Source organism: Chlorocebus sabaeus, chromosome 21 (assembly GCF_047675955.1).
Source record: "Chlorocebus sabaeus isolate Y175 chromosome 21, mChlSab1.0.hap1, whole genome shotgun sequence".
Taxonomy (NCBI): domain Eukaryota; kingdom Metazoa; phylum Chordata; class Mammalia; order Primates; family Cercopithecidae; genus Chlorocebus; species Chlorocebus sabaeus.
In genome coordinates, this window is record NC_132924.1 from 41071012 (window position 1) to 41087637 (window position 16626).

The 16626-nt window shown below is 39.4% G+C and overlaps 1 protein-coding gene across 1 annotated transcript in view; it reads right to left on the reverse strand.

The window, feature by feature from the left end:
• Positions 1–905: 905 nt before the first annotated feature.
• ABCB5 (ATP binding cassette subfamily B member 5) overlaps positions 906–16626 on the reverse strand; it is a 127461-nt gene continuing 111740 nt past the window's right edge. The window contains exons 23-27 of the mRNA XM_007981925.3: positions 15035–15191; positions 11204–11401; positions 9038–9244; positions 3353–3499; positions 906–1103 (exon numbers count right to left, since the gene is read on the reverse strand). Of these exons, the coding sequence (XP_007980116.2) occupies positions 906–1103; positions 3353–3499; positions 9038–9244; positions 11204–11401; positions 15035–15191 (907 nt within the window). The remainder of the gene's footprint in view (positions 1104–3352; positions 3500–9037; positions 9245–11203; positions 11402–15034; positions 15192–16626) is intronic.

Here is a 16626-nt window from a genome sequence, read left to right on the forward strand (position 1 = left end):
TTTTTGTATTTTTACTAGAGATAGGGTTTCACCATGTTGGCTAGGCTGGTCTTGAACTCCTGACTTCAAGTGATCCGCCCTCCTCGGCCTCCCAAAATTCTGGGATTACAGGCGTGAGCCACTGCACCTGGCCCAAAAGTAGCTCTTATTTTAAGTAAGTAAGTGTTCATAAACAGGCAGGCCTGTGATTTATTCTGCCAAACCCAAAGTTTGGAATAATGAATCTTTGGGATGGCTCATGTGAGGCACTTCACTTACTGGTGAATTAGGAGATAGCTACCTAATCCTCCCAGAAATTTTACATCATAATCCTTTCTATTCCCTGCACAACAACAACAACAACAACAAAATAGAATAAAATTTTGAGAAATAGTGAATACTTATTGAGAGAAATATTGAGAGACACATTATGAGAAAAATCCTTATGGTCTGGAGAAAAGGGACTAGCAAAAGTACTGTAATATATGCTGCAAAACAAAATTACAAGTTAAAGACACTCTCCCTGCAATGCCACAGGCCCCACTCTATCTTACACTCCCTTTGCTAAAACCTTCAACATGGTTAACTGGATAATATTCCCCCTGGAAACATATTTCTGATTTTATAGCAGAAGTTGATGGGAAATAAATTCACTTTGTAGAAAATTGCTTTACAAGCAAATGTGCTAGAATATTTTTACAAAGTGAAGGATATAAGCACTATTTCACTTACATGAAATAAGCAAATTTTTGCTTCTTTTTAAGTCTGAAGGGCAGATGGTGTGTGAACAGAACATGTATGTACTTGAGTAGCATGATTCTAGGTATTGATATATGCAATGAAAGAGATCAAAGCTTGCCAAGTAATTACTAAGTACTCCTTCTTTGCATTACACAAACATCAAAATATGTGCTACCTCAACAGCATCACTGCACTGACTGTGCATTTACTAATTTAAAGTATATGTCTCGATTTCTCAGGAGCTCTTGATGAGTTCCTTGTTCCTTTATCTTTCCATTGTGCAGAACCACTATCAAATCTGCGTTCTGAATTGCAGAAAGTCTGTGAGTGACCACTAGGCATGTCCTTCCCGTCTTGGCTTTATCAAGGGCATGCTGAACCACCTGGAAAAGAGAAAGACCTGTGATCACCAGTTTAAGTTAGATGTTAGTAAACTTACCTAAGTCAAATCAATTAAGGTAATCTAATAACATTCTTTGCTTTATTTGCTTGTCCCCAAAGGAACTGCCCTACTTGTAAAATATTCACCCTACTCAATAGAAATCTAGAAAGATTAACTACAGCTGGGCACGGTGGCTCACGCCTGTAATCCCAGCACTTTGGGAGGCCAAGGCAGGCAGATAACCTGAGGTCAGGAGTTCGAGACCAGCCTGATCAACATGGAGAAATCCCATCTCTACCAAAAATACAAAATTAGCCAGGTGTGGTGGTGGGCACCTGTAATCCCAGCTACTCGGGAGGCTGAGGCAGGAGAATCGCTTGAGCCTGGGAGGTGGAGGTTGCTGTGAGCCAAGAGTGTGCCATTGCACTCCAGCCTAGGTGACATGAGTGAAACTCCATATCAAAAAAAAAAAAAAAAAAAAAAAAAAGAAAGATTAACTACAGATACATTATGTAGGAAAAGCATTTGTGAGAATGAATAAAAATGAAATAGTTGTTTATATGTTAGTGGTTCTAAACTTACAATGAGGAAGTAGTATTTCTAAGTAGAATTATAGTAGTATTTCTACTACAATTTCTTTGTGTAGTTCTAATACTACCCAAATTTCTACTATTATTTCTTTGAGTAGTTCTAAACTCAAAGTCAGAAAGGAGTATTTCTAAGCAGTATACCTAAGTAGAATTGTCTAATTTATTTCCCTAATTTTCTCTCATATATTTTGTTTTGTTTTTGGTAGGATTTAGCTGTAGAACTATCCTGTTAGCATAGGATTTCAGCCAAGAGTGAGGTTATGATGCTATATAGAGAAAGTGGGAGTGGAGGGTGAAAACCCATATTTGTTGAATGTATAAAATGTTCCCAATATGGACATCTCATTTAAATTCTTTCAATAACCTCATAAAATGAGAGTATTTTTATTTTTCTGATAACTGAACTGAGGTTAGGCCAAGGTCATACTGCTAGTAACTGATGAAGTGAGGATTACAGCCCAGATATGTCTGATCCCAAAAGTTAGTCATTTATTTTTCATAACACACTGTCACTTTGGGAATCAAGAATAATAATCATCTACAAGTAGCAATCATGGGTGGATTAACTGCCTGGGCTCTTAGGTCAGACACCCTCCATTAGAATTTAGAGAAGTCGGCCGGGCGTGGTGGCTCAAGCCTGTAATCCCTGCACTTTGGGAGGCCGAGACGGGCGGATCACGAGGTGAGGAGATCGAGACCATCCTGGCTAACATGGTGAAACCCCGTCTCTACTAAAAAATACAAAAAAACTAGCCGGGCGCGGTGGCGGGCGCCTGTAGTCCCGGCTACTCAGGAGGCTGAGGCAGGAGAATGGTGTAAACCCGGGAGGCGGAGCTTGCAGTGAGCTGAGATCTGGCCACTGCACTCCAGCCTGGGCGACAGAGCGAGACTCCGTCTCCAAAAAAAAAAAAAAAAAAAAAAAAAGAATTTAGAGAAGTTACTTAGTCTTTCTGAGCCTTAGTGTGCTAATCTGTAAAATGGGCATGCTAATACAAGAAGCTCATTTGTCATGTTGTTGTGAAGACTGAGATAATGGCATGTAATGCATACTCTATAAATGTTAATGATTATCATTCATTTAACCAATGTTCATTTACTAAATAAGTGCCTACATGTGCAAGAAACTCCTAGGGGATAAAGGACATAGCAAAATCAAACAGCCGGAGAAGCTTGCTGTGCAAGTATATTCTCATGTGTCTCTTTGCCTGCTTGTTTCCTGCTCAAACTAGGCTGAGTCTGTCGAAGGTAGAATAACTCTCAGGCTCTGATACTGCAGTGTAGATTACTCTTTTACCCATACAAATTACCTTATTAGTTTGTTTGGCATCACTGGAATAATAATAAAATTGAAAAGTTATTTTTCTTGGGCTCTTTCCTTGAATGAAAAAACATTTCAAAAATTGGTCCACTTTTGATAATGAGACAAATTTGAGTGAGAAAACCTTTCTGGAACATGAGACTCCCTCTGTCTCAACTCTCTGCCACCTCCCCACCACCTACTGACCTTTCTGTAAAGGCCCAAAGCCTTAATGGGAACTGGTGACCTTAGAACTACAATTTTTTCCAGGCCTTTGTTTTTCCAAACTTACCTTGGTTTCTTCCATGTTATTGGATGCTTATATTTGGTATTATATTCTGAGATTAAACAAAATGATGTTACCTTCTCACTCTCATTATCGAGGGCTGAAGTGGCCTCATCCAACAATAAAATTTTGGGTTTCTGGAGAAGAGCCCTTGCAATAGCTAGTCTTTGTTTCTGGCCGCCAGAAAGCTGTGTTCCTTTCAGTCCAACTTGTGTGTTGTATTTCTATTGTAGGAGGATGCAATTAAGAAAGCAAGTCTTGGTTATTTAAATTAGCATGGCAACTGTGGGCAAGAACCATCTAAATATTTCAAATTTTACTACTCTTGAAAATTTGTGTCCCAACAAATGTTGAAATCTATTCTTGGGCTTTGTTGCAAATAAATGCTAAAGCTGCAGTAAACACTACCATCTCACTTACATATCCAATCTGATCACAGACAGCAGACCTCTGCCATTATGCTTCCACAAAGAAATTTTTCAAATTAAAGCATAAGAAAAAAATTATCAGCAAGAAACCAGTTCATAGTAAACACAAATACTTTTCCATTAAGTTATATTACCTACTATTTTCAGGTTAAAATGATTCACAGTAGTAAAACAACAGGAAATTATGAGGTTTCTTCACTGTGGCTCTTGCTAAGCCTCTATGGGCACCTCCTTACAGATGCTGGGATGGGAGTCTCAGTGGTACATGCATCTTTCTGGAAATAAGTTAGGTTGGCATCTTTTTTGTTTTTTGAGACAGAGTCTTGCTCTGTCACCCAGTCTAGAGTGCAGTGGCGCAGTCTCGGCTCACTACAAACTCCACCTCCCGGGTTCAAGCGATTCTCTGCCTCAGCCTCCCAAGTAGTTGGGATTACAGGTGCCCACCACCACGCCTGGCTAATTTTTGTATTTTTAGTAGAGACGGGGTTTCACCATGTTGGCCAGGCTGGTCTTGAACTCCTGATCTCGTGATCCACCTGCCTTGGCCTTCCAAAGTGTTGGGATTACAGGCGTGAGCCACCACACCCAGCCAGGTTGGTATCTTGAAACAGTCTATTCACCTTTTCAGGCCACTACGTAGTAATGGTGACATTTAGCACTTCACAGTGTTTCATAGTTCCCCTACTTACTAATAACCCAATTTCTCTAGTGTTTCTCTTCAAGGAAGGGTAAAGAAAATTTCACACAAATCTTGAAACCATCATGGTCCTCTGAATCACAATTGGTCAGTACAGTTGGGGCAAGCAGGTTCTTGCCTGCTTTTTAGATTGTCCCATTGACTTTGCTTCCTTTCAAGGCTTCACATTGCTTTCTAGTGGCCCTTGGCACTTTTGTAAGAAACATAAACCCTTGGTACCTAGACAAGAATGTGTAGATGGATTAGCTCCGTTGAGAAAGCTGGTCCAAGGGTAGAGCGGGAAAGAGTAATCCTGTAGCAGCGTTTCACATGCAGCATGTGATTCCTAGCTGTTCATTTTGTGTTGGTAACCTATAGAAGCTTGAGGGAATTGCCTTTCTCTCCACATCTGACTGCCTTCAGGAAGTGCATTTTGGACAGAGTGGGTGTCGCGAACCTGTGGTATAACCTTATAACAAAATGTGTCTACATCATCTCAAAGCTTACTTTTCAATGTAACATGCATAGGGGCATGTTTTATAGCAAACAACAGGTGTCTGAATTACTAAAGGCCAGTAAAAATATCTTCTCTGAAGTGAATGCTCTACAAAGAACACAGACTTTCACTGTTTTCTCTGTGATTTATCTGGGACTGCTAGCAGGCCTTGGGCCCCTTCCTCCTAAAATGCATTTTGTTAAATTTGGAACCATAGGTAAAACTGTGTCTGCTATTCATTTCCAAACACTGCAAAGTTCATATTTAAATGAGGGGATTCAATTTTTTTTTTATTATACTTTAAGTTCTAGGGTACATGTGCACAACATGTAGGTTTGTTACATATGTATACCTGTGCCATGGTGGTGTGCTGCACCCACCAACTCGTCAGCACCCATCAACTCGTCATTTAAATCTTAAACTAAACATTGGGAAGGGAGGTGGGAATGATAATGAGCTCGTAGCCCTTTCTGCCAGCCTCGCTTAAATTGTATGTGAATTCTTCTAGGGCAGCTGAAGAAGATTCAAAACTATTTTAGGAATCACTTTGCAGTTTTTGGCCTTCTCTGGATTGTAGGAGAGTGTAAGTTTAAAGAACATATTGGATGAAAACTAAATTCAGATGTTTTGCCCACTGTTAAGCAGAACAGATTACAAATGTGGATATACACATTGTCTCAATAGCTACCTAAAAACATTTGCATATATTTAAACTGAAGGTTTTTTGTTTTTTGTTTGTTTGTTTGTTTTTGTTTTTTTTTAAAAACGAAGAACCACAGAGTTTCTCTTTAGCCAAAAATCTGAATCCATTTTCTGGCAATCACTGAGATAGTGAGTGCCCTGAAATCACCTCTTTTATGAGAAACTCAAGGGGTAATGGCTCCTTCATATGAACCTGGAGCTAAAAGTCAGTTGCGTCCTAGAGGGAACACCAGAGTCGAATCCTAAAGCAACTGCATTCTGGAGAATCCCTGCAGGCACTGGGTTGGATTTTCAGGGTGGTTCCAGAGGTCAAAGTCCTACTTAAGGATGTGGCTTGACTGGGAGCTGCCACTGGGTGATATTGGGAAGATTAAGAGAGAATCATACCTGGTGTGTGTCTCAGAGGATCCCTGAGATCAAGGTGGTGTTGCTTCCACTTCTCTCCTATGCCCCAGGCCTGTATTTCCAAATGCCTGTGGGATATTTCTATGAGATATGTGGTAGATGCATTACATTACTCTCAGCATGTTCTAAGTTGACTCCTTGCTCTGCACCCTTCTGGTTTGAGCTGTTACACAGATCCACGCTTCCTTACCGAAACCCTTAGCGTTATATATATTTAATAATTCTGATTTTTTTTCAACCTTAGAAGAAAAAATTCTATATATTATACATATATGATATATTATCTATATTTAATAGATAATATATTATTTAACACCCCCAGAAGGATCTGGGGAAGCAACTGGTAATCAAATACATGAATTTTGTGCAGATGTATTTGATTATTTATTCTAAGTGGGATAAATATAAATAAAGGACTATATTATATCCTCACGTCGTTTTGCCACCAAATGAATTTTCATCAGCGTAGTTCTTGGTTCCCAGAAGGCCTGGGGAATGAGTGGATGGCTTCCTCTCTTCCTTTTTCCCAGCCAACTGAGCATGAGAGGGCAGCCTTATTCTACCCAGGGTACTAACCGAAGCCATTTAGTAATATGTAGTTTTTCTAGGAATTATCTGATTTGATTTTTTTAAAACAATTTTATTTTGGTATCAGGTTTCCTTATGGTTCTACATGTTTTTGGGGGAACAAAGATGTGAAGGTAAATTAAAGTTAAAATTTAAAACACTGAAAAATAAGCTACTCTTTTAAAAAAAAGTTAAAGGAAATAACATCTTAGTTTTCAAAGCCTGTTGTAAAAAGTTTGCATAATGGATCTTTGCAGCATGTAGTTTTGAGTAAATGTGAGAACTGGTACAATAAAAAGAATAGAAGATAATAAACAATTTAAGAATAAAAGTTAGGCCGGGTGTGGTGGCTTATGCCTGTAATTCCAGAACTTTGGGAGGCCGAGGTGGCTGAAATTGCTTGAACCCAGGAGCTTGAGTCCAGCCTAAGCAACATGATGAAACCCCATCTCTACAAAAAATGCAAAAATTGGCCAGGCGTGGTGGCATGTGCCTGTGATCCCAGGGAGACTCAGGTGAGCTTGGGAGGTCGAGGCTGCAGTGAACCAAGAACACATCACTGCACTCCAGCCTGGGTGACAGAGTGAGACCTTGTCTCAAAGGAAACAAAAGAATAAAAGTTAAATAGTACAAATATCAATTGGGTAGCATTTCACAATACATAAAACAAATTATCGAGATTACGCAGATAATAATCTGACCACAAATTAACAATGCAGTGTCATGGTTAAAAAGGAAGTTGCCACTGAAAGACATTCACAGTGTCACTATATTTATTAAAAAAAAGTGAATCCTTCCAATATATTTAGTACTGCAAACTCTTAACAGAGTAAGGGAAATTGCATTAATGGCCTGTTTCTAGATGTAGGCACCATGTAGTATAGAGAGGAGCTGGTGAGGGAAGGAGTATAAAACAGAGTATGGTGACTATTGGCCTCCACCAAAGAACAGGGCTCTAGATTATTAGTTGTTTGATCTATTGGTTGTTAAACTTAACTATCTCCCTTTAAAGTGAGATAGAAACTTAGTTTATAAAAATCACATGTAAAAATTTGCCTCTACATGAAAGTATCTCTATTTTTATTTAATTTAATTTATTTTTTGTGTGTGTGCGTGTATGTGTGTGTGTGTTGCAAACACTCAGATATTATAAACACTTGAAGTTATAATTATCCCTCTCTGTGCATTGTTTTTGGATTTGTATCAATGCTTGCACTATCTAAGGCTTCCCTACAGTTAGCCAAGATTTTTGACTTTTCTGAGACTTTGTGCCAATTGTCACAGCCAATATAGACATCAAGGTGATAAAAATGGCAGGCAAGGATCTTATACTCTAGTGTGGAGGGGAAACACTAAACAAATAACTAAGTACTCAGGGTAATTTTCAGAGTGTGATACATGCCCTGAAGACAAAGTGATAGGGGATAGGACTGGTGGGGACTTTTAAAAATAGGATGTTTAGGGAAATCCACTGCAAAGGTAACATTTGAAAGGGCTTGAGAGTTAAGGCGCTGCTTCCTGGGTGCAATGGCTCACGCCTGTAATCCCAGCACTTTGGGAGGCTGAGGCGGGTGGATCATCTGAGGTCGGAAGTTCGAGACCAGCCTGTCCAACATGGAGAAACCCCATCTCTACTAAAAACACAAAAAATTAGCCAGGCTTGGTGGCACATGCCTGTAATCCCAGCTACTTGGAAGGCTGAGGCAGGAGAATTGCTTGAACCTGGGAGTTGGAGCCGAGTGAGCCTAGATTGCACCATGGAACTCTAGCCTGGGGAACAAGAGTGAAACTCCGTCAAAAAAAAAAAAAAAAGAAGAAAGAAAATTAAGGCATTACTATGCCAAAAGTCAACCTAAGGGAGGTCTAGGCTGCAGCAACAGCAAATGTAAATGTCCTAAGGTGGGGAGCCAGTTGGCGTGTTCATGAGACAGGAGAGACCAGCTCAGCTGCAGCAGAGTGACTGTGTGGTGAGGTTGTTGCTGGGGAAACAGTGGGGCCAGATCACAGAGGCTTCAGCAGCCCCTCCCCACGGGGTGTCTGGGCTTTATTCTGAGTGCACAGGGGAGCCATGAGGCAGTCGTAAGCCGGGGAGGGATAGGATCTAATTGGTTTTTAAAAGATCCCTCTGATTGCTGTGGGGAAGAAAAATGATAGAGGAACAAGACTGGAAGGTGGATGAAGAGGCTGCCGCAGTAGTGGGGCAGGTTGTAGTGTGGACCAGCCACAGCGTAGATGGACAGAAGGCAAATAACAAAATATGAAAGTTAATCCAGTGAATATTAATACATTTTGGTCTTGGGAAAATAGTCACACAAAAATCTCAAACTTGGTTTTTCACATCTGACTTCATGTTTTACATCTAACTTTAGATTCTGGCAATAAATAAATTGTATAATCCAAGGAATACATAAAAACAACTGCGTAGGCCCAATAGCTTCTTAGGCTTACTTGGCAGCTTTGTAATTCAAGATTTCAGAAGTTTTCTTACCTCAGGGAGACCTTCAATAAAAGAATGGATATTTGCTGCATTTGCTGCTTCTTTGATCTCATCTAATGGCACCACACGGCTGTTGTCACCATAGGCAATGTTCTCAGCGATGCTGCAGTTGAAGAGCACAGGCTCTTGAGATACGATTGCTATTTGGGAACGGAGCCACTGTACATTCAATTCTTTTGCATCCACGCCATCAAACAGCTGCCAAAAGCAGAATGGAGAATGGTGTGTTAAGATCACACAACTGTATCATGTTACAGTTCACTGTATTCAAACACACACAAATCATAACAAGAAGGATAGGAATTCAAGCTATTTCAAAGTATAAGGTTACCCAAGGAAGGCTCATAAATCATATGTTGTATAGCAGCAAACAGCATATAACTCACTACTGCCCCCTCCACTGTAACAGGACCTGACTTTCAGAAAACCCTGTGAAAAGTATGTGGAGATGATAGAGTACTCCACATGTAAAGCTGTGTCATTTTGCACACAGCCATGTTTATTCACATAAATAGATAACAACACTCAACTCATATTTGATGAGCATGCTCACTACGTGAGGGGGACTCTTCCAGTACCAGGGAAATAGTGATCAATACGAGAAAGCTCTTTCCCTTTTGTAGCTTATATTTTAGCAGAGAAGGATGCAATAAACACATGAACAAATGACTCAATAAACTCAGGAGAGGAAAGTACCTCTCCTGGTAACAGGGTAGAGCGACTGAGGCAGTGGGGAGGGTATGGCGAGGCATGAGAAGGGGGTTGTCCAAGAAGGCCTTAAGGAAAGGATGTTCAGACTAAGACCTGAACAGTGAGAGGGAGCCTGCAAAGGGGACATTCTGGGCAGGGCAATAGCTAAAAAAAAGGTTCATAGGTGTGTTTAAAAAACATGAAGAGACTTTGGGAGGCTGAGGTGGGCAGATCACTTGAGGCTGGGAGTTGAAGACCAGCCTGGTTAACGTGGCGAAACCCTGTTTCTACAAAAAAATACAAAAATTAACTGGGCATGGTGGCGCACGCCTATATATCTCAGCAACTACTCAGGAGGCTGAGGCATGAGAATCACATGAAGTCTAGAAGCGGGGGTTGTAGTGAGCTGAGATGGTGCCACTGCACTCCATCCTGGGCCACAGAGCGAGACTCTGTCTCAAAAAAACACAACAAAACAAGAAACGCACAAAAAACCCCCCCAAAAAAACAGGAAAAGCACAGTGCATGATGAGGTGGGGAGTGATAAGAGAGGAGCTTGGAGTGGGAGGCAGGGGCCAGGGCATCAACGACCTGATTGATGACATAGACTCTGGTATATTCTAACTGTGGAAGGTTCAGAGGAGGGAGTGTGCTATGCTATGTGTGAATAGATGAGTGTTGCCTAGTTCAAGGGCGCCCTTTAGGACTCCCTTGAGTCCCTAAACTCTGTTTTGCAAACACTCACTGAGAATCTGTAAGGGCGAAAGACTGTACATTGCAGGAGAATGAGGACTAACGTGGCATTCTGAGTTTTGGGAACTTTTTTTAGGGGCAGGAGGCAGGACAGGAAGCTTAGTGTGGGTGTGCTGATGTGGTGGTGGGTGGTGGCAGGAGGACAAGATAATGGAAAAACCACAATATAAGGTATAGTAAGACAAGTGCCAGGTAACGAAAACAATCCTTAGGTTCAAAGGATGGAGAGATTACATTATTTTAGATATTAGAGGCATGACTTCATGGAGCTGATTCCAATAAGCCTTAACCATGCATAAGGTTTCGACGGTTGGGAGGTGAGGATGAGTGGTGGGAAAGCAGAAGCCTGAACTAAGGAGGTGGACAGTGTTCTCTCTGTCTTAAACCAGAACAGAATATGGAGCCACGTTTTGAACATTAGACCTGACCTCCAGCACCCACGTTCTAAAGTAATTCCACGGCTAAGATCAACATTTCTGCTGCCAGAATTGTTGAAGAATCTTTGGACCTTTGTACTTCACTTCAAAGTCCTAACCATCATTTTTGTGATGGTTTGCTTGTCCTCTTAGTTAAGGGTTGAGATAGAGATTTTTTTTCTTTTTAACTTCTGCATTGTTTGCCCCACCCAAACCAGTGGGGATGCTTAAGCCCTAGTGAATGCTTAAGAATAAGACTGCTGACCCCCAGATGAAGTGTGTTTCCATTCAGTCTTACCACTTGTCCTTGCACAGGGTCATAAAACCTCTGCAGAAGTTGAAGAGAAGTGCTTTTCCCACAACCGCTGCTTCCCACAAATGCTACTGTCTTTCCTTGCTCAATACTGAGGGATAAGCCGCGGAGGATGAAAACATCTGGGCGACATGGATAGAAGAAAGAGACTTCTCGAAACTCTAAATTCCCTTCACATGTGTCCTGTGAAAGGAAGTTGACAGAGTTGAGAAAAGTGACTTGGGAAGGTTGTAACACACTGTAGCATACTGACTAAGTGCTTTTTGAAAATTGTGCATGTTTCCATTGCCCTTTTAATTCTAAACATGTATGCATCTCTGTAGAGCTGTTGACTGCAAGTGGGTTTCTGTTACTTTTTTTTTTTTTTGAGACGGAGTCTCACTCAGTTGCCCAGGCTGGAGTGCAGTGGTCCGATCTTGGCTCACTGCAAGCTCCACCTCCAGGATTCATGCCATTCTCCTGGGACTACAGGTGCCCGCCACCACACCTGGCTAATTTTTTGTATTTTTAGTAGACACAGGGTTCCACCGTGTTAGACAGGATGGTCTCGATCTCCTGACCTCGTGAATCTGCCCGCATTGGCCTCCCAAAGTGCTGGGATTACAGGTGTGAGCCACTGCGCCCGGCCTTCTGTCACTTTTGTTTATATTTTTTTGTGTCTGTTTTTCTTGTTATCTTCACTACTGACTTCACTGAATTTCTAAAAACCACTTGCTTCCTTCAGCTTTGCTGCACAGACAGTTCCATTCCGCAGTTAGTTGTTTGACCAGCTTATCTGAGTAATACATTTTTTCTTTTTAATTTGGTTTGTGCTTTACAAACCTTTATTACTTAATTCAGAAAAGCTGGGGTTCTCATAAACTATATATATAAGTGTAATTTTTGTAAATCGGGCCATGTTTTATAATGAAGGTATAGTATGTTTTAGTATGTTTTGAATTCTGATTTATCTTTCTTATTTTATTTAATTTTAATTTTAATTTTATTTTATTTGAGACAAGGTCTAGCTCTGTCACCCAGGTTGGAAGGCAGTGGTGCGATCTCGGCTCACTTTAACCTCCACTTCCCAGGCTCAAATCATTCTCCCACCTGGGCCTCCTGAGTAGGTGGGACCATCAGCGTGTGCCACCATACCCAGCCAATTTTTGTGTTTTTAGTAGAGATGGGGTTTCACTATGTTGCCCAGGCTGGTTCCAAACTCCTGGACTCAAGCAATCTGCCCACTTCAGCCTCCCAAAGTGCTGGGATTATAGGCGTGAGCCACCACGCCCGGCCCTATCTCTATTTTCAATTGACCATTATTTGGCAGTGACAGTTGCCTAAATGTTTAGTTTTCTCTCTATGCATCAATCTCTTTACTGGTTAATGATTTCTAAACCGATGCTCATCTACACCCAGGATATTTAAAAAAGACTTTCCAGAACTATCACTAAATGATTAACTTTCCCTTTATATATTTGGTTCATAAGATTTTAAGTTCTTTTGATCTTTGTGTTCATCTCAATTGCATTTTAAGTCTTATTAATTTTTGTTGTTAAACAACTAACGGGTAAGTGGATTTGTGTGTGTGTGTGTGTGTTCGTGTGTGTGTGGTGGTAGTGATGGCTGGATTTTAAAACACATCCTTACAGTCAGGTTTACTAGTCATGTTCGACCCATTCTGAGCCCATCATATATAGGTAAGAAGCAAGGGCAGGTAGGGGTGAGGAGCATTAAAAAAAAAAAATTGTTGATACTATTTTATCGTTAAAGGAATTTGACATTAAGATGTGGTTAAGAGATCTGGAAATAGAAAAAAAAATCTGGAAAGATATTTGCCAAAATTTAAGAGTAGTGTAGTAGTAGTTTATTTTAGCTTAGTCAGTATTTTCTATTTGCCCCCTACAACCTATGAATATTATTTGCCTAAACAGTTTCTTTTTGTTTTATTTATTTTTAAAAATTTTTTTGATGTACTTCTCTCTCTGCATTTGTATAAACAAGGTTTTAAAACACCAAAATACGGTCGGGTGTAGTGGCTCACGCCTGTAATCCCAGCACTTTGGGAGGCCGAGGAGGGCGGATCACGAGGTCAGGAGATTGAGACCATCCTGGCTAATATGGTGAAACCCCGTCTCTACTAAAAATACAAAAAATTAGCCGGGCGCGGTGGCGGGCGCCTATAGTCCCAGCTACTCTGGAAGCTGAAGCAGGAGAATGGCGTGAACCCGGGAGGCAGAGCTTGCAGTGAGCTGAGATCACGCCACTGCATTCCAGCCTCTCCAGCCTGGGTGACAGAGCCAAACTCTGTCTGGAAACACGAGGAATTCAATTAGTTTTGTGTACGCTCTAGTATATATTTTGTGTAACAGCTCGTAGAGGTATTCTAGAAAACTTCTAAACTTTAATACATTTATTCTTACTATTTTTAATTGTAAATTAAAATATGCCCTGCCCAGATTTTAATTTTTAAAAGCATAGAGGGATATTCAGAAACATTTACATACTAAATTAAATAAAGATTAGATACATTAATTTTATAGCCTTTGTAAGAAATACTTCCATAGTCTATGCCATGCCTATGGTTCTGTAAGGACATAGATCAGTGAGATACTCAATTCCTCTATTATAATCTGCAGAAAGAAATAAGAGTAGCAATACTGTTATACATATAAATCTTAAATTAAAAAAATAGCTTCTTACATCCTTGACTTTCCAACAGACAAGAACAAAATCTTATTTGGACTGTGATGTATCTTTGAAGCATTCTATTTTGAGCATTTCCAGATATTCTTATTTCTGTCACTAACAGGCACTCTTCTTAATAATTGTGTAGCTCTAGTAATGCTGTATTATTTTAAGCTATCATACGTATATATCTACGATTAAAATTCTAGAGGGAAATAATTATAAATTAAAAATATTTAAGTATATACCTAATGACTATTTTTATTTTAAAAATCAAAATGTCTAGAAATGTCCTAAAATTGAATATATATTTAATGTATAAGACTATTATTGAGAGACTTATTTTGAAACTATATACCTATTTTTTTATATATACCTATATACCTATTTACCTATTATTTCTCTTTTAATATTCAGTCTTTTAGAGTTTGAGGCTAAATTTGTTTGTGTGTGTCAATTTAATAGGTATGCTTTCCTTTTTCCCCCTTTATGTTTATAAATATATTTCCCATGAAAAATGGTGTCTGAAGCAGCAGAATATTATTTACTTTTCATGTATTATCAGAGAAAAAAAAAACAAATAAACCTTAATAAGAATCTTCTTCCAAGATCAAAACTTTTGTTTCTAAATAGAATTCAGTATAAGAATCAACGTTTTTTTCCAAGAACATTCTCAGCATCAGGCATATAAATTAAAAGCCTATATTTTAAAATATGAAATATACATTTTAGTAGTAGAGGTAAAAATTTGATTAAGACAAGACTCCTTTTCCCCATTTGCAGCCATAAAATTATTTTATACAAATTTATAACTCTTTATGTTACTATGACATTATCTTTTGCAGATTTTTCCAAAGAATGCCTTCATTTAATAAGTGGACATTTTTTTTTTTCATTTATATTTTCATTTTATTTTTTCAACTGTTATTTCAGATCCAGGGGGTACATGTGCAGGTTTGTTATCTGGGTATATTGCATAATGCTGAGATTTCGGGTATGAATGATCTTGTCACACAGGTACTGAGCATAGTACCCAGTGGCTACTTTTGCAGCCCCTGCCCCCTCCCTCACTCCCTCCCATCTTTAGCGGCCCCCAGTTCCTACTGTTGCCATCTGTATTTGGACATTTAAGATCATAGTTGTGCTTACTGGCTTTTTCCCTTCTTGGCTGTGGCTGTCTATAGTTGGTTTCTTTTCCAACAAGGCAAACAGATGTGCAGCCCCCGATTTGGCTTTGGAATATTCAGGAGCCAAAACAAGCGTTTCTCCGATGGCCATAGCTCCATATGCAATTGCAGTACAAACTCTATCAAAAGATAAAGCATTTGAATCTTAGGTCCATCAATCCATTGTAAAACAGTAGAATTCTAAAAGTAAAGAAAAAAGCAGGCACAGGAATATAATCTTTTGATGTAGGCAGCATCCCTTACACTGAAGTCCCAACAACAGTTATCTCTTTAAAAAAACTCTGCCATATGGTAATCATTCCTTGCTCTGTACAGCAAAATGACCTTTGGAGCTTGGGTAATCTTAAAAATGTCTCTTCCAATTAGAGCCACAGATCAAAGTTCCCAACTAGTGAATATAAAACTTCTTAGCCATCTTGATATGAGGCTTGCTTGCTTGGAGATTTGACAGATAATTCAACTGATAATAGGAAGAATGAATCTCCAGTAGTGAGATCTGAATTTACACAGTAGATATGATTTTTTGTTTGTTTGTTTGTTTTGCATATAATGTAGTTAGGACAGATAACTGAAGCTAAATCACTGGTTATCTGCCTGATATGCTACATGATTTCGAGAGCAAATCATGGGGATCGTATTTTCCTCGGGTTCCCAAAGCAAAATCTGACTAAAAAGACTGAAAGAAGAACTTTGATCTTTTAGGTTTGTTACTGATTATGATCTCTGTTTCAAAACATGTTAATTATAAAATGGTAAGTATGCAAATGATGTTTGGAAGCACACAGAATATTTACTCGATTGTGGCACAGGACCTGACCATGGTTAAATATTTTCCCCTCATTTTCTATTTCATTTTAGATATGAAAGTACTGTACTAGAATGCAAAACAATGCATCTTAGTAACAAAGCTAAAGGCACAATTAGGCTAAAACCGGACCAGTGTCACTGGCAATATTTAAACATTAGGCAGTAAAAGGACATCACAGAACCCAGTTGCTTGTTTGCAGTGCTGGATAACAGCAAAGTAAACACGTCTGGGCTCCTTGTGAATTTCTCCCTCGATGGGGCCTACCAAAGGGTAGATGTTGATGCTGATGCAATCTCTTCAGTGACCTAGACCTCAGATCCTGAATTTTGTTGACTTTACAAAGATCAAACACAGTATAAAATATAAAAACAAAAATAACACTAAAATAATTGTTACTTAGTTCTGTGATGTCAAGACATTTTTAGTACTGATATTTACAGAAAGTGTTTAAAGCTCAAAATGCCATTTAAATTATTTGATACCCAGCTATAAACATCAGAAATGGTTATGGAGTTTAGATAACCAAATCGGAAGTTTTTTTTCTTGTTTGTTTGTTTGTTTTAAATGTGGTTTTAATGCAAGGAAAAATCAGACTGAGTCAGACTTAAGCCTCAGTCTGATCCAAGAATCAGCAGATGAGCTGGGAAGATAATTGGATTATGAGTTAGGAGACCTGGTTTCTAGTCCCACACAAGTAGAGCCTTCTCTGAAATCAACAACTGAGAAAATAGCTTCTTCCCATGATT